Raw genomic sequence first — 18,474 nt, forward strand, 5'->3', positions numbered from 1 at the left:
TTTGTTGTATTTATTGTAATATAATTTTAACCTGGGCAAAGTGTTGCTTCAAACGGAATGAACCCCCAACATTCTCTATCCAAGCAGTGAGCCACGTTACTCCAGATCATATCCGAGTCCATTAAAGTTGCTAAAATCTGGATGAGTCGGAGGGAGTGTTGGGGACCTCCGCAATCCTAATTGCTGGCGTTAGAACTGGGCTCGGTCTCAATCCTCGAACGACAGAGGGATCCACCCCAACCAATCCCGAGCCCTGCCTCTCCGTACATTTCTTCCTGCTTCCTCCCCGCACTCCCTTGGCGACCTGTTCACTGCGTTCCCTGTGCTTCCAGCCGGGGTTGGCGTCTCCGAGCGGACAGCGCACCGGTGATAGTTCCTGGGGCAGCCTCTGGTGAGTAGAGGTTTCCTCCCTTCCATGGAAGTTTGGTTTGCTTTCCAATCGAGCTTCCTGGGGCTGGGGGTTGTCGAGTTCCCTTTGAGCGAATTTCATTGCAGGTGACCATTACAAGCTGAACAAATAGGAACGAATCGTTACACTAGTTAATCGTTTAACATGTCTGTGGGACGCTTCGATCGACCTAATACAAGGAAGGAATCTGTAACCTCGCTGGGATTCAAGTAGCTCAAAGTAATTATTTTGAATGATTCGTTTTTAAATTTGTATTTAGGTGTGCACTATTTACTGTTTGAAGCCAATGAATAACAAAACTACACCATAGGCTCCTTGTTGGAGGTAACTTCAGTCCCCTTGCGGTTCCTCAATCTCTTACTAACTCTCAGCCTCCTCCGCCCAGGCTCTGAGCACCTTTCGACCCACCCCTTAAGCGAACACCATTCCTGCAAATTAGCAATAATCAGGTCCGTGTATTTCCATGTGGGCGTTTCTGGGTGCATGCTGACACAAACAATAATGTAAAGATTTTGAAAATCTTTTTTACGTCGGTGAATCCACCTGCAAAATCCATCTACCCGGGTGAGGCAATCAGTTTAGATTAAGGCCAAACTTCAAAATGTGTCCTGGCTGGCACTGTTTAACGGTACCTTTTTCTTAAGACTACTCTGCACTGGTTGCAATCCTACTCCTGCACGACACCGTTCCCCGAGTCAAATATCAGTCATTATTGGTTCATGATTCAGCGTGATAACAGATAGAACAAAAAACATTTTTAAATGGGTACGTAAGTGACCTGTGTAAGACGTTGAATAGTTTACCCTGATTCACCCTGACAAATGTGTTGAGAATTTCTGGTTTATTATATGCCACAGAACTGGGGAGATTATGAATTTATGACATTAGGCAATGGATCAAAAGTCATTCCTGGAAATTGTAGATGTTTAGAAGAGCATACTTTTTTGAAGTTATTTTAATCTATTAAATGGTCTCCATCGTGGTCAGCAATCTGATTAAAGTTTTTAACCTCACTATGGCAATGTTTTTAAAAGAAATCACCTCAGCCCCATAATGGATCATAGTGGAGAGAGATGAGAGTGTTCCGGAGCATTGCCGGAAGAGGGTTACATGTTGTGAAGTAAGAAGGCCTGAGCAACAAACAGCGACGTTAGAATGAGCAACTCCTCTCTGGGAACCTCACAGTTGTGCAGCACTCTCTTTCAGTCAGATGGCTGTGGGCTTAAAATGACACTCCAGAGACTCCAACCTCATGGCCAATACTCCAGTATTAAAGATGAACAGCTGTGTCAGCTGAAATATTTACACTGTCTATTTCTTTGGTGACTGTTTAAAGGAAAACAGGGGAGTTGCCCCTGGTGTTCTGGACTATATTTATGCCACAACTGATGTCACCAAAAGAGATTAAAGAGCAACACAGATGGCAAAATCGTGAGTGAACAAAGAGCAGCAGGAGGGTCTCCGCAGGTCATGATTCAAGTTGGGATCCTTTGTTGAGAATTATCTGGCCAATATCATATTGCTCTTTATGGAATCTTGCTGAGTACGACTCCAATAATGACAACATTAAAAAACATACTCGGGCTGGAAAATGCCACAGAATATGAATAGTGCTACAGAAATGCATGCTTTTCCTCCTTTTAAACTTGCTGTTGTCATTAATAATCAGGAAAATTCAAAGAGTTGTACAGCATGGAAACAGTCCTTTCAACCCATCAGATCCACACCCATCATCAAGCATCTATTTACTCTGGTCTTGCATTAATCCCATTTCATTCCACCCACATTCCCATCAACTCTATCTTACTCTGTTTGCTCGTCAGTACAATTTACAATAGCCAATTAACCTGCCATCCCAAAAAGATGAGGAACCTACCATCCCCCATGCTTTTGGGATGAGGGAGGAAATGAGAGCACCCATGAGAAATATGTGCAGTTGCAGGGAGAACATACAAATGCCTTACCTTAGGTCAGCATCAAACCAGGGTTGCTGGAGCAGTCAGGCAGAGGCTGTACCAATGCACCGTTCCAGCTTTGTCCCTTAAGAAATGAGTAACATTCTCCACTGAAACGCTGAAAGCATTCAGAGATGACCCTGGTTACAGTATATAACAAGAAACGTCTCTCCATCTTAGGAACAGTGGCCACATTGGTCTTCCTAGATGCTCTGATTCAAGATTCTTTATTGTCATGTATATAACTTAAAATGAAATATTACATGAAATTTCCTTTAGGCAAAGAGTCACCATTAGTATTGCCTGGCACCGCTTACACTAAGTTCGTGGTGAGCAATGATAATCATTTACATTAACCCCAACTTATTTTCTCCATGTTATCATCTACTTCCCCACAAATCCCAGCACTTACACTTAGGGCAACTAATTATGTTGTCCTGAGTAAAATTGGCCCAAACCGTCTGAACTGACAGATTGAAGATTCATTTATTGTTATGCAATAGTTCTGAACATGTAATATTACATGAAATTGTCTTCTGCCTGCTGTAAGGCAGACAAAAAATTGTAGTTAGTGTTGCCCAGTGCCCATTACAGGACTAGAAAAAGAAGAAGAGTCCCAGGGATTCACTTCCCACAGCCTCTGCAGCACACAGACTCCTGTTCGATCCACTGGCAACCCGAGCTCCAGATCCAAACCTCCGACAAAATGAGGAAGCCTTCAGTACCCTAGGCCCTTCGGGTGCCTCTCTTGCCCTCAGCACCCTCGCGAATCCTGGTTCCAGTACTGTTCCCATGAGCCAGTCTCCAGCAGCCCACAACCTGTGTGGGTCCTTTGACCACGAGTCACCAGCTGCCTGCAGCCTGTATGGGTCCTTCAACATCAAGACACCACCAACCCGCAGCCTGTGTGGGTCCCCCACAACCCAAAGCTGTGCTTGTAGGTTAATTTTCTATTCTAAGTTACCCAAATATTTATTATTTATCTAGTGTATATATTGCCTTAATTAGTTTACTAGTATTGTTTTTCTTTACATGCCTGTTTGGCTGGAGCAAATAAGTATTTTAGTACATATGTACATTGTACAGTGTGTATGACAATAAACTCATCAGTATTAACACGACCAAAGGCAGAGGGAGGTAAGTGAGACGTGGGATTGATGGGGTCATTCTGGGAGCAGACGTGGCTCAATGAACCAAATGGCCTCCTTTTACATTGAAAGAAAATGGGATTCTCCAACAAAAAGGAAACCTCTTCCTCATGTATACTCGTTGGAGGGTGCAGGATACGTGTGAGTATCACCATGCCTAGGATGTTTACAGGGCCACTCTGTGCGGAGAGAACTGGAGTCACATGGTGTGAACAAACTGCTACGCAAGCAGGAAGGTGATTAAATGCATTTCAGATTTAATCACATCGACCTGTCATTTTCATGACTGAAGCAGGATCTCATTTCAATTGTTCTAAAGAGGAAATAACTGAAAAATCAAATTCCACAAAAATATTTGTGTTTGACCACAGTTATGGTAGGAGAAAGTCCATGGGCCTGAACCAGTATTCACTCAGACTCATCTTTGACTCAAATCTATTTCCTCAGTCCTTGTTCTCAATAGTGAGAAGGGTAATTAGGCTGGAGAATAATATTGATAAGATGATAAATTAGGCAGAGTAGCAGCAAATGGAATTTAACCTTGATCAATGGGAGGTGATGCATTTTGGTGGTCTAATAAGACCGAGGGAGTATTGAGGAACAGTGAACTTGGAGTACAAGTCCAGTGACCCCTAAGTGTGACAGCACAGGTTGGGATGAAGAAAGGATGTGGAATGTTTGCCTTCATTTGCTGGAGACCCTGTATCTAGCTTCCCACACTCCATTGTAACCCTAACCCTAACCCTAACCCTAACCCTAACCCTAACAGAAGGAAGTTGGACAGGCACTTGAATCTCAGATGTATAATAAGCCACAGATTGCTTTCTGGTAAATGGGAGTAGCATAGTTGATCAGCAGGGAAGTGCTGGGCTGAAAGGCCGGTTTCTGTACTCTGTGACTCTTTATAGTTAGGAACGGTTGCCACCCTTCCACCATCAGACTCCTAAACAACAAACTCAATCAGAGGCACATTTAAGGCCTCTTACTTTGCTCATCCTTTATTATTGAATATTTATTTTCTGTTTTCCACAGTTTTTTTTTACATTGCCGTCTGGTTTACATTTCTCTCTTTTGTATACTATCTGTTTTTGAGTATAGTTTTCTTTTTGTGCATTACCAATAAGTATAAATTCTGCCTGGCCTGCAGGAAAAAGAATCTCAGGGTTGTATGTGATGTCATGGATGTACACTGACAATGAATCGGAACTTTGAATTTTGAACTTAAGGACCCTCACAATAGTTCCATCTGTCTGCAGTTTGAAGAATAGGCACTTACTAAAGCTCTGCTGAATTGCAAACAAGATGAATAATATTGTGGACAAATAACATTGTATGAATAAACATAAAACTTAGAAGGTGCATTGATGAAGAGCCCAGGCCCAAAACCTTTGCTTCCTATTGATGCTGCTTGACCTGTTGAATTTCTTCAGTACTTTTGCGTATTGTACTATATTCACAGCATCTGCAGACCTTCCTGTTTAACAACAAATTTAAATATATTTGTTTCTGGGAGGGAAAAAGCAAATGGCTTAAACAAAGATTTTAATGCAAATATTAGGAAAGAGATGTGTCTCCTGTATCAACTTTTATCTTACAGTGACAGGCTGGTAGTCTGCACTAACACCTCATGGGGAGTGGCGGGAGGGGGTGGGGTGGGTCTGCTTCACTCCGTCTCCCACCCAGGCTGGGGTAGTCACTGCCCCTAAATGTAGCCCCATCCAACAAGGCCCACCACCTAGATTGCTGGGTCATTGGTGGGACAGTCAAGTCGGCTATCCTGCACCTAACCTCTCCTACAGGTATCTCTGCAGATAATTGGCTGTGCCCACCACATTTTACCCATGCTTCAAGGATTGCTGACCCCTGACCAATGTGCATTATGTATACGAGTAACACATGAAAGTCTGCACACCCCGTGTTGAAGTAAAAACACAGTGCTGAATTCAAACAATGTACTTTATATAACAAAGATAAAGAACTTGATGAAGGACTCAAGCCTGAAATGTTGGTTATGTGTTTTTATCTTTACCCCTTTTTCCAATGGCATCCTGTGCCAGGAATTAATTAGGAATTTACTGGGACAGGGTCCAGTGGAAAAGGAACACTGTCCGAACGCCGGCGTCAAATTATGTCATTTCACGCCGGGGATTAACCACCTCTACCTCTACTCATATCCCCGGCATGCTGATAAAACCAGTGGAAGGTAGAACACTCCAATCCCTGGGGATGAGTTGTGTTCAGTGGAAAAGCAATTAATGTTCCAGTTAAGGGTGGCCCAGAGGAAACGGCACAAAGGGCTTCCTATCCTGGGACACTGCACAGCCAATTAACTGGGAGGCCAGTGGAAAAGGGGCTTCTGCTACATAACATCTTGCTCATACCTTGCTCAAGCCTGAAACATCTTTGTCATTGCTATATTCACTGTTTGACCTGCTGAGTTTCTCCAGCATTGTGTTTTTACCCATTTTGTATGCCACAGCTGACTTTGCAATGTTCCTCCCTCCTGTTCTGAACTGGGGTCTAAAAGATGGAGTGAGGAAAAATCGGCTCGGCAATGACAGCCAGACCAAAACAATAGTAGCTTAGAGGGGGTCCAAACATCTAGTTATTTTAAGACCCAATTCTGTTCTATTTCTCCATCCAATAGAACATTTTATGATCCAAGAGAATCAGAATTTATTGTCACAAATGTGTATCACGAACTTTGTTATTTTTCAGCAGTAATATTGTGCATTACAGGTGCAAAATTTGCTCTAAATTACATTTCCATAAATAAACTATTTAAAATAAACAAATTAGTGCAAAAGAAGAGAAAAAAAATGAGGTCATGTCTATGGTTCATTGTCCGTTCAGAAATCTGATGGCAGAGGGGAAGAAGCTGTTTTTGTATCATTGGGTGTTTGTCTTCATCCTCCTGTACCTCCTTCCTGATGGTAGTGGTGTGACCTGGGTAGTGAGGGTCTTGATGATGGAGGATGCTTTCTTGAGCCACCACCTCTTAAATATGTCCTTAAGACTAATGCCTTCACTGACCAAGTTTATAATCCTCTGTACCCTGTCCCTGTCCTGTGCTTTGGCACCCCCATACCAGACAGTGATGCCACCAGTCAGAATGCTCTCCATGGTACATCTGTAGAAATTTGCAAGTATCAAATCTCCCCAAACTCCTAGTGGAATATAGTAATTCCATCCACTGTGCCTGTGCTGGTTGAGAAAGAGCTTCCCTGTGTAATCCCTCCATCCTGCACTGAGTCAAGGACACAAGAAAATAGGTCACTTGGCCCCTCAAGCTTACTCTGCCATTCAATGTAATCGTGGCAGATCCATCCCAGGCCTCAACTCCCTCTCTTCCAATTCCCTGACCTTTCAAAAAATGTATCCTCCTCACTTTGTGCACTTCTAATGGATCTCTCCTCCACGAACCTCAGACAGAGAATTCCAAAGATTCACCACCCTCTGAAAGAAAGTTCAATGTGATTTAAAAAAATATATATATTATGACTAGGAAATGGGTACTTATTTTATCTGGAAGGCATGTACACCCCAATTAATCTCACCTCTGGTGCCTCTGTTCCAAAGACAAAAACCCCTGCTTATTTATTCCAAGAAAAAGAGTTTATATGTACCCATTGTGTCAAATGCTTTTACAATGTTTAAAAATTTTAATCAAGATATCCTATATTATCAAAAGTGAAAGGAATGTGCCCAGATTTATGTTATGTGATCTCATCATTTGACTTTGCCAATTTTGTTTGAATAATCACTGCCTCCTTCTGTATCAGAACAATTGCCATTTCCACTGAGTTATGGGTACCTACAGCCAATTCTGAGGTGTTAATCTGACCCCCAGGGTAGAATTTTTTCTCATCGCCTGAGCATTAAGCTTCACCTATGTGAACTGAGGAGAAGGGTTGGGTAGGAGAGTCAGGTGAGCATAAAATAAATATTTTGTGTTCTTGTATTGAGGGGTTGAAGATGATATCCCTACCCCCTCTCCCTTGTCCCCACTCTTGTTTCCTCTACTTCTGCATCTTCCCACCACCATCAACTGACCCCCACCACCACCAACTGACCCCCCCCCCCCACCAATCCTCCACCTCTCTCCCCCTGCAGTAATTTGGCTTTTGTCCTGCTACAAACATCTGACCAGTTCTCTCTGTGCAACCGCAGGGCTTTTTTAAATGTAGACATACATCATGGAAACAAGGCTTTTCCAACTCACAAGCCACCAATGAACCTAGAACCCCTGTGAAACATGATGAAAGCTCTGTTATGTAAGATTTCACTACAAAAATATTTTTTTCAATCACCGAAAAGGATCGGGCAGATAATGGGGAGAGGGGAAGTGCCACAATTTTTGTTCAGCTGTGATCATGGAGTTGAAGTGGACTTTATTTCTCACTCACCTGCACTGAGATAGGGGTTCCGTGTGAGCTCCCCCAGCCCCGTTTGCACCTCCCCATTCTTGGGCGTGGTTGGCCTATTCCATCCGGTCCAGGCAGCAGCAGGTGTGCAGAGGGAAGTGGTGAGTTGAGGTCGGGTCACCATGGACGTTTAGCCCCTGTAATGTTACCTACCACGGGGCCCACCAGGCACAAGAAAGAATTAGTGTCAAAGGGCTCATTCACAAAATTGTACAACTAAAAAAAATTTAGATACAGATCTGTAACTTATGATTGTCTATTTCTTTGTACAGGTTGAACTAAAAGATGTCTCTGTATCCGTCACTGGAGGATATTGAGGTCTCCAAAGTAATTCAGGTCAGTTCAAATAAACTTTGCAGTGTTTTTAGGTTAACACCACCTTTTCAAGAAAATTCCTTTAATGAATAATTCATTAAAATGATTGAATGAAAGAATGTGTTTATTTCTTGACTGGTTCTGGATTAAATAACACTTTGTCTGTTGCAAGATGATCTTTGGCACAGAATATGTAATTTAAAAAAAATTATCGATCACACATGATAAGAGCAAGACAAATGAAGCCTTGGAAAGCAGATTGATTATGTAATTTAGAGACACAAATCCAAATGATAACCTTAACAATGAAGTGGAACATTGAGGAGAGGCAACGATGGGGAAAATCAAACAGACAGTGAAGGCAGCTGAAGTCAAATGTCATCTGAAAGAAGAGATGAAGGGTGCCAGCCCAAAATGTTGACTGACTATTTCTACCCATGGATGATGCCTGACGCACTGAATTCCTCCAGCTTCTCTTTGTCTACAAAGGAAAATCAAGATTTCATATAGATTGGGTTGAGGGCCCCCAGTAATTGATGGGTGAACTGCAAGGTGTTAACAAAGAGACATTGGTCCTAGTGGAAGGCAGTTAGCAGCAGTGTTGAAACTGGTTCATCAGTAACTGAAATGAGGCACATTGTGACAAAAATCTGAATGAAGAGACACTTGAGGAAAAATGCTAGGGAAAGTTTTGCATCATTGTTTAGGTGATTGAATCTGAAATGTTAATAGATAATGCAAAAAGATGTGGGTAATATGATTAAATATTTTCATAGGTAAGAATATAGAAGAAAAGATAGTTGGAGTTGAGATGTTTAACAATTTCAGGCCTGTTTGGCTTTCATTAATCATGATTGATCTTGTATTTCAAACACTTTCCCATTTAAACCTTTTCAGAATCACATCCCAAATTTATTGTCATGAACGTGTCACAAAATTCATTATTTTGCGGCAGCGTTACTGATGCAAATAGTATATTTTTTTAAATAAATGATTTAGTGCAAAAAGAAGAGAAAGTGAGGTAGTTTTTGTGCTTCCTTGTCCATTCAGAAATGTGATGGCGGAGGGTTTTTGTGCCAATGGTTGTTTGTTCTTCAGGCTCCTGTATCAACTTCCTGATGGCAGCAGTGAGAAGAGACATTGAGTGGCTGGTGAGAATTCTTGAGGCTGCTTTCTTGAGACATCGCCTCTTATAGACAATTGTAGGAGGGAAGACTGATGACCATGATCGCACTGGCTGAGTTCATAATTCTTTGTAGTCTTGTCCTGTCCTGTGCATTGGTGCCTCCGCACCAGACAGTGAGGCAACTATAATACACCTGTAGAAATCTGTGACATACCAAATCTTCTCAAGCAACTAACGAAGTCTAGCCACTGGCGAGCCTTCTTCATGATTGAATTGACATAAATGCCCCAGGACATTGACACCCAGGAATTTGAAGTTCTTACTCTTTCCATTGGTGACCCTTTGATGAGGACTGGTTCATATTCTCCTGATTTCCCCCTTCTGAAGTTTACAACCAGTACCTAGGTTTTGCTGACCTTGAGTGCAAGGTTGAAGCAACTCATCTGGCTGATCTATCTTACTCCTGTACATTTCCTCATTGCCATCTGTATTTCTGCCGACAACTGTGACGACATTGGGAAATTTATAGATGGCATTTGAATCTTGCCTTGCCACATAGTCAAGGGTGTAGAATGAGTAGAGCAGTGGGCTAAGCCCACATCTTTGAGGTGCGTGGTGTTGATCGTTAGTGAGGAGGAGACATTGTTTCCGACTTGCACTGAGTGTGGTTTTTCATTGAGGAAGTCAAGGATCTAGTTGCAGAGTGAGGTGAAGAGACCCAGATTTTGAAGCCTATCAACTTTCTGGTTCCCTCAGTCAATAAGAAAGCAGCTACAGCCCTCTAAAAATGAAATGTTCCTGCAGGTCAGTGTGTTTCTAGACACTCCAATCCGAAAACAGCTTTGTGGATACTAGAATGGAAGCTAGGGTAGAAGGGCAAATGAACGGAAGGGTCAAACAGCACTACCATTAACTGTTGACACCAATGTTTGGTGTAAAATAACAGGAGGTGAGAAAAGGCAAGACCTGCAACCCTGGTATGTTTTTGAAGGGTGGGAGGAAACCCACACAGACATGGGGAGAACGTACAAACTATTTGCAGGCAGCACCGGATTCGAATCTGAGTTGCTGGCACTGTTACAGAGTTGTGCAAACCGCTATGCAATGTGCCGCCCCTATAATGTGGAGAAGAGACAGTAAATGGCTAATCTGATAATGAAGGCTAAATCGCTGTCTTTAAAAATAAATAAATAAACAGAGCTATGTTTACACTTAAATTCAAGGCAAGGGTCTTAAAAACAAAATGGAAACCATAACAAGGCAATTTTTCTTTTAAATTAAAATTGATTTGGGAATGATTTGAGGAGGATTTAACTCCAATTTGTGCATCTGATTGATATATATTGATGCCAACCTACATCAGGACTGTAGGTAATTATACCTACAGGAATAACTTCTGCTTTTCCTCAGGCTCAGTCCACCATTGCAGCCAACCAGGCCTTGCCGGCTGTTGAAACCATGGATGCTGAAAACAGTGAGTGACGTCTACATGTTGTCTTCCCCATTCATCAGGGTTAAGTTTCAGGGGGGTAAATTTAGGACAAAGATGAGGAAGAACTGCTTTTTCCAGAGGGTGGTGAATCTGTGGAATTTGCTGCCCATTAAAGCAGTGGAGATGACCTGTAAATATATTTAAGACAAGGTTGGATAGATTTCTATGTGGTAAAGGAATTAAGGGATGTGGAGATGAGCCTATCATCAGATCAGCCATGAATGATGTAGCAGGCTCGACGGACCTGGACATCCGACTCCTGCTCCTATTTCTTATGTTCTTGCGTTTCTAATTCAAGAGCCAGTCACTGGTTTGTTCTCCGTGTCTGCAGCTTCACCAGGAACTTACCTGCACCCTCTCTCTGGAACTCCTCTGGCCCCTCAGCCCTCTGCATGGACCACAGACCCAGTCCTCAGTGTAGATATCATGTTCTGCAGAATTTTGGGAGTTCTGAGGAAATGCTGCAGCCACTCCCTTGGCTGTGTGTTCTGAGTCAGGGCAGAGGATAACTGGGGAGGAATGAGCCAGCCATACCTTTCCTTAACGCTCTGGTCTGCCATGGTTTGGGCCTGAGAGATCAGGGAAATTAATCTATCTTCACTTTCCCTTTTGTACATCACTAATCAGGTGGGAATTAGATTAGGAACAAAAATCTGCAGGTGCAGGGAATCTGGAACGTGAACAGAAAATGCTGGAAGTACTCAACAGGACCAGTAGAGAGAGAAGGGATTACTTGGGATGGCCTTAAAGAGGGACTGCTTCCAGAGGGGATTTGTTGTGCGGTACATCAGAAGGGATGCTGGTGTGACTTGGACTGCTGTGGGAGGACAATGTCCTGAGAGGAAAACAGTGATGAGAAAAGTCCATGGAAGCTGGGGTATTCCAAAGAAGAGGGGTAGAACCAGGGGATTTGGGGCATTTAACTGAGGGGCCCACATAGGTCTTTTCAATAGTAGTGGGATCATCAACAAAAGGTTTGCTTTCGATAGACAACTTCAAGCTGAACAGAAATAATTTCAGATGTGTTGTATCTCGTAGGAAGTTGGAGAAAAATTAACTTTTATTGAATTTATCATGTTTAATCACATAATGATGCTGACACATTGCGTTAGTTCAACTGACCAAAAATGTTTTGCCGCTGATTTCCGTTTGGAATCAGCTTCTGATGCCTTTCATGTCAGTGTCCATCAATAGTCGGGCAGCATTAATGGATTCCAATTGCCCTGACACCGCTTTTCCATGGTCGCAATGTCCTGGTGAAACCTTTCACCATGTTCGTCACTGACTGCACCAAGATCAGCAGGGAAGACGTCCAAGTGCGAATGCAGAAAATTAATTTTAATGACATGTTGCACTTGGTTTTGTATGCTTGAAGCAGACTTAAAATAATGACAGGAAATCACAAAAATAGGTTATATCTAAAAATAGGTTATAGCTAAAAATGGAACGTGATAGAAAAATGTTAAGGTGATTTTTATGATCAGTAACCCAAAATCCATAAAATACACCCAGAAGTGTTCAGGAAGCAAAATATTTGTCGTCCAGTGTCCTTAAAGCAATTGGTAAGAGGATTTGAGGGTAGCTGAAGAAATATCCTCTATCCAGAGTGTGGATGGGTTCTGGAATCTGCTACAAGAGACCATAAAACCATGAGATATAGGAGCAGAAGTAGGCCATTTGGCCCATTGAGCCTGCTCCGCCATTCCATTATAAGCTGATCCATTCTCCCACTCACTCCCTTCCCTTCTCCCCATAACCTTTGATTTTCTGACATTCAGATACCTATCAATCTCTGCCATAAATACATCTAACAACTTGGCCTCCACAGTGGCCTGGGGCAGAAAATTCCAGAGGTTTGCCACTCTCTGGCAAAATAAATTTCTCCCCTCTCTGTTTTAAATGGGTGCCCTTCAATCCTGAAGTTGTGCCTTCTTGACCTAGACTCCTCTACCATGAGAAACAACTTTGCTACGTCTACGTCCAGGCCTCTCAACATTAGAAATGAGAGGGCAGGTAATGCAGAAACTCAGCATGCGGATGTGAGCTACAGGGTGAGGGACCATTGGTTGAAAGGTGGGATGAGGCCGGGCGGTTCTCCTTCATTTGGAATGAAGGTGATGGGTTGAATAACTTCCTTCTGGTAGGTTCTCCACTATGCTTGGAGGAGTTGTGGGTGGAGCTGAAGTTTGTCGAAGGTTACAAGAGGATATAGACAGAATGCAGAGTTGTACAGAAAAGTGGATATATGTGAGGTGATTCATTTTGGAAGGACCTATCAGAAGGCTGAGTACAGGGTTAATGGTCGGTTACTTAGAAGTGTAGATGAACAGAGGGACCTTGGGGTTCAAATCCATACATCCCTCAAAGTCACTGCACAGGTAGATAGGATCGTTAAGAAGGCCTATGGGATGCTGGGCTTAATTAATAAGGGATTGAGGTCAGGAGTAGAGAGGTCATGTTGCAACTCTACAAATCTCTGGTGTGACCACACTTGGAATATTGTGTTCAGTTCTGGTCACCTCATTATAGGAAGGTTGTGGAAATGATGGAGAAGGTGCAGAGGGGATTTATCAGGATGTGGCCTGGATTGGAAAACTAGTTTTATAAGGCAAGGTTAGCAGAGCTGGGACTTTTCTCTTTGGATCGTACAAGGATGAGAGGAGTCTTGATAGAGGACTACAAGATTATGAGAGGCATAGATAGGGTGGAGAGTTAGTGCCCGCTTCCCAGGGCAGGAATAACAAACATCAAAGGACATATGCACAAAGTGAGGGGAAAGTCGTTTAGGGGAGACATAGGGGGTCAGTTTTTTTCTAAACACAGAAAGTTGTGGGTGCCTGGAATGCCTTGCCTGGGATCATTGTGGAGGCTGAAATATTAGGGGCATTTAAGAGACTCTTAGGCAGCTACATTGATGAAGGAAAAATAGAGGGTTAAAGGGTAGTGTGGGTTTAGTAAATTTTTTAGGGATATATGGGTTGGCACAACATTGAGGGACGAAGGGTCTGTACTGGGCTGTAGTGTCCTATGTTCTAGGCTCTTAATGCATGCTGAGTTTTCCAGCATATGTTCAGGCTTTCTGAATGATGTTTTCCATTCCAATATCAGGCTTGTACCCAGACCTGCAGGAGCTGGGCAACTACATGGGACTAGACCTGAACAACGAGAAGCTGCAGCAAGACATGTGCCTGGTGCCCACCTCAGGATCCGGAGTAAGTATCCAGTGGGCTTGGTGAATGCAACGATCCCATACAATCATCGCCCTACAACCTTCCTCACCCCTTCCTTTGTTCCCAAGGCCACAGAATGTGGATATTGGCCTTGTCAAGATGGGAGGGTCAGTGGAATAAATGTTATTTACTGATTGACATGTGTATCGAGTTGAGGTGAAAAGCCACCTATTATTTGCTGCTCAAAGACTAGAGAGAGTCACCAGACTCCAGACCTAATCTCACAAACAAAAGAAAGTGGAAAAAGAAAAGGAGAATCCCTTCATAGAGAATGAGTGATTGAGGATCTCGCAAGACCCAAGTTCAACACCCCCCCCCCCACCTGCATATCCAGCTGCCTGACCTCCATCACACCCCCTCGATCCTAGGACCTGGTTCCTAGAAATGATCAGTGGCTGTGGCCTGGTGGGAGGCCTCTACCTATCAAGGCTGAGCCCGCCTTATCTGGGGGAGGCTGCATTCTGCATCATCTCAGCAGGAGGTCTGCACTCAACATCTTCCCAGCAGGAGGCCCACACTCCACTCCACCCCGGCGGGAGGCCCGCGCTCCGCCCCACATCACCCCGGCGGGAGGCCCCTGTTTCACATCACACCCAACAGGAACGCAAGGTTTGTGCTCCACTCCAGTGGAAGGACAGGCATCTGCACCAGCCTTCCTTCAGCCCAGGCCTGGCTGACCTGGTCTGTGGCTGCAGACTCTTCCTCCTCCTCGGACCTCCACGGCCTACCCACCCCTCCTGTGGGCACCGCCATCATGGGTGTCTCCTGCCATAACCGCTGCTTCCTTTACGTCTACTGAGATGCCTACCACCTCAGAAATAATGATCCAAAATCCAATGGCTGAAGGTCCTCGGCCAGTTGGCCCATTGATTTAATTCAGAGAAACATCATGGTAACAGGGTTTCCAGGCCCACGAGCCCAAGCCCCTCAAATACTACGACGTAACCGATCAATCCACCAACCTTTTGAAGGGTGGGGAGTAAAATTAAGCACCCGGAGGAAACTGTCGCAGACCCAGAGAGAACATGCAAACTCCTTTCAGCACCAGATTTGAACTCGGGTCGCAGGCCCTGTAACAGCATTGCGCGAACTGCTACACTAACCTCAAGTTCTTCCAGCAGTACAACCTCTGATCTTAAGGCAGCAGCATAAATATGTTGTCATTGTGTTTTATTTGCATTTTCCTTCACATTACAGTTGTGGAATCGAGTGAGTGCAAATGTGAAGTGAATTCCCAACCCAGGATCCCACATTTTCCAAACTCGTTCCAGTCCAATGTTGCGGTGACGTAACTTGCTAAGCAACCAATTGTTTTTCCTTAAGGGCACACATACACGTGATCTGATTGGCAGAAGCAGCTTGAAGCTGAATGAATATTCTCCCCTATTCAACTAACCTCAACCCAGGGATCGAGTTGGCCAAGGATCCTGAATCTGATCACACTGTGAAATTCCTCCAGGAATCTCCAGAGGGCACTAATGGTTTTGGGAGATTCTGTCTGGTGTTGAGATGGTGTTTATAGACATGTTTGCTTTCATCCATGATCCATTTTATTTGTTTTGTTTCATTCTGCAGCAAATTGTCAGCGGTCAGTCTGCCCTGGGTAACATGGTGGCCCCAGTGACTGGAAACAACCTGGGCTTGCACCGTGCAGAGATTAGAGCTGGTGTCCGGGAGGTGATCCTGTGCAAGGACCAAGATGGAAAGGTCGGGTTACGCCTGCGTGCCATTGATAGAGTAAGTAGATGCAACCCAAATGGATTCCAATTTGCCATCATACAAATGCGGCACAGAACCAAGGACTTGGCTGCTTCAATTATGCTATTTGGTACTTTGACAACTACCTTTGCTGGTCTTTAAACAATGGTCACAGCTGGACTATTAGAAATAGGTTAACCTTGAACTTTGTTGGTAAGTCTTGAACCAGGCAAGCCTGATGAAGCCAACAGCTAATGAAACATGGAAGTCAGTAGACACTGTTACTGTAGTAAAAACACAGAAATGCTGGTGGAACTCAGCAGATCTCGCAGCATCCATAGGAGGGAAAGATGCATAACCGAAGTTTCGGGCTTAAGCACTTCCTCATGGCAAGAGTGAAAAAATACAGGTGGGGAAAGAAATTGGAAGATTGGAAGAACCACATTTCATCTTCCATCTGGGCACCCTCCAACCACATGGCATTAATATCAATTTCACCAGTTTCCTTTAAAACATCTCCCATTTTCATCTCTCCCCCCCCCCTCCCCCGTCTCCTTTCCTCTAGCTCTGTCTCCTTTCACAGGGTCAAAATCAGTTCTTACCTTTCCTCATCATATCAAATTAACACCTTTTGTCTATTGGTCTGGACTCCTCCCCCTCCCATTCTTCTCCAGCCTTTAATTCAGATGTCTTTCTTTTACCTCTCACACCTTGAGGAAGGACTCAGGCCCAAAATGTCAGTTATACATCTTTCCCTCCTATGGACACTATGAGACCTGCTGAGTTCCTCTAGCATTGCTGCATTGAAGCCAACACATCAACAAGAAATCTAGCATTCCACCACGTCCATACCTGAATCCATTGAGTGGATCCTTCCCCTAACATTCCGTGTCAACCTGTCACTCAAAATGGTGCACACGCACCAGGAGCAAAAGCAGATTCTGGTCATTAGAACATATAAACAGGAGCAGGAGTTGGCCATCTGACCGCTCCACCATTCAACTAGATCAAGTGGTCTCAGCCCCTCTGAGTTGGGGAGTTTCTGTGCTGTGGAGCTGAGTCCACCTCCCACTCCCAATGAAGACCCGTGGTGCCGATTCAGTAGTGCTGAGTTGAGAGGCCACCTAATGACTCATTTTGTCACCTCCCTGCATCTCTCAGACCTCTCCCTGTTTTGGCTGTTTGGGACACTGCCCTGGGAAGCAGTCTGACCTGTTTTATTCATTCATTTTTGGGACCTGGTTGTTCCTGGTAGAGTCGGCATTTATTGCCCATCCAGAAATGACTTTGAGAAAGTGGAAGTTGCTCACAATTCAGCGGCTTGTTGGACCACCGCAGGGAGCAGTCAGGACCCATAAGGGGTGAGCCTGAAGTCGCATATAGACAAAGTTGGGTGAAGTTGGTGGATTCCCTTCCTGGGGAGATATTATTGTGAGGTTTTTAATCAACAATCCAGAGCTTTTGTAGTTGTCACTATAATAATTGGGAGCCTACCATCTAGAATCCAGATTTCAAGCCCACGAAGAACTCGTTAGTCACCTCATAGTCCACAGGCTTTCATCCTTTTACTGAAACGTGTGGTGCTTTCCCTCCATCCCAGGGGGACTTTAGGGCTCCTATCAAGAATGGCTGCAAACTAAGGCTAGACATGAAATCCCATCCCAATAATGAGGAAGAGGGATTCCCTTAATGTCCTGGGCAATATTTAGCTCTTTAACCAGCTGGTATCACAACATAACAAGATACAGGCCCATCAGCCCATTAAGTCTGCTCTGCCATTCTAATTATGAACTGATCCATCCTCCCACTCAGCCCACTCTACCACCTTCTCCCCATTACCTTTGATGTCCTGACTAATCAAATACCTGTCAATCTCTGCCTTAAATGCACCCAATGACCTCACTTCGATAGCCACCTGTGGCAACAAGTTCCACAGACTCACGACTCTCTGAGGAATGGTATGGGACCATTCTATGTGCAAAACAGCTACCACACTAAACTATTTGGTGGAACTATGAAGATGTTGGATGTGTCAAAAAGGAAAGTGATTTGTTTTAACCATTACTTCTTGTTCTTTTACTTTAGGGGATTTTTGTCCAATTGGTGCAGGCTAATTCTCCCTCTTCTCTCGTTGGCCTGAGGTTTGGGGACCAGATCTTGCAGCTGGATGGAAAGACCTGTGCTGGCTGGAGCACTGATAAAGCCCACAAGGCACTGAAACGGGCACCACAGGACCGGATCTCGCTCATTGTCCGTGACCGGTAAGAAACGCAGACTTGATTGCATGGCTGAGAAAGCATGTTGAGCCTAAGGCAGAATATCTGTAAGAATTAACTCTTTTGGTGCATTGGAGGTTCCTTCACGTTCCTCACCATGCAGTGAGATCTGATGGGAATCTCCGCTCTGTATTCCTATCTCCCTTTGTTCATCAAAAACTTCTCTACCTCCTGGCCTCGAACCGATCAAAGAATCTGCTTCCACCACCCTTTTCAGGAAGAGTTTGAAAGATCCATGCCTCAAAGGGAAAAATGTTCACCTGATCTGGTGACCCCTTATTTTCCAATAGTAACCCCTACTTTTGGATTCTCCCGAAAAAGAAAAGACCCTCTCAGGACCCATCAGAATCTTCGTATCCATCACAATCATTCTTGCCCTTTTTAACTCCAGCATGTACAAG

The 18,474-nt window shown here is 44.0% G+C and overlaps 1 protein-coding gene across 2 annotated transcripts in view; it reads left to right on the plus strand.

Moving 5' to 3' along the window:
* The first annotated feature begins 229 nt into the window (after positions 1 to 229).
* The window catches only part of LOC138735870 (syntenin-1-like), a 29,022-nt gene continuing 10,777 nt past the window's right edge, over positions 230 to 18,474 (plus strand). The window contains exons 1-6 of one of the 2 annotated variants that reach the window (XM_069884410.1): positions 230 to 391; positions 8,209 to 8,272; positions 10,788 to 10,851; positions 13,978 to 14,081; positions 15,675 to 15,836; positions 17,883 to 18,058. In XM_069884410.1, coding sequence (XP_069740511.1) covers positions 8,222 to 8,272; positions 10,788 to 10,851; positions 13,978 to 14,081; positions 15,675 to 15,836; positions 17,883 to 18,058 — 557 coding nt within the window. In that variant the 5' untranslated portion in view covers positions 230 to 391; positions 8,209 to 8,221. Of the gene's footprint in view, positions 392 to 459; positions 629 to 8,208; positions 8,273 to 10,787; positions 10,852 to 13,977; positions 14,082 to 15,674; positions 15,837 to 17,882; positions 18,059 to 18,474 lie in introns of those variants that run through there. The other variant, XM_069884411.1, reaches the window with a different exon arrangement.

Source organism: Narcine bancroftii, chromosome 6 (genome assembly GCF_036971445.1).
Source record: "Narcine bancroftii isolate sNarBan1 chromosome 6, sNarBan1.hap1, whole genome shotgun sequence".
NCBI classification, from domain to species: domain Eukaryota; kingdom Metazoa; phylum Chordata; class Chondrichthyes; order Torpediniformes; family Narcinidae; genus Narcine; species Narcine bancroftii.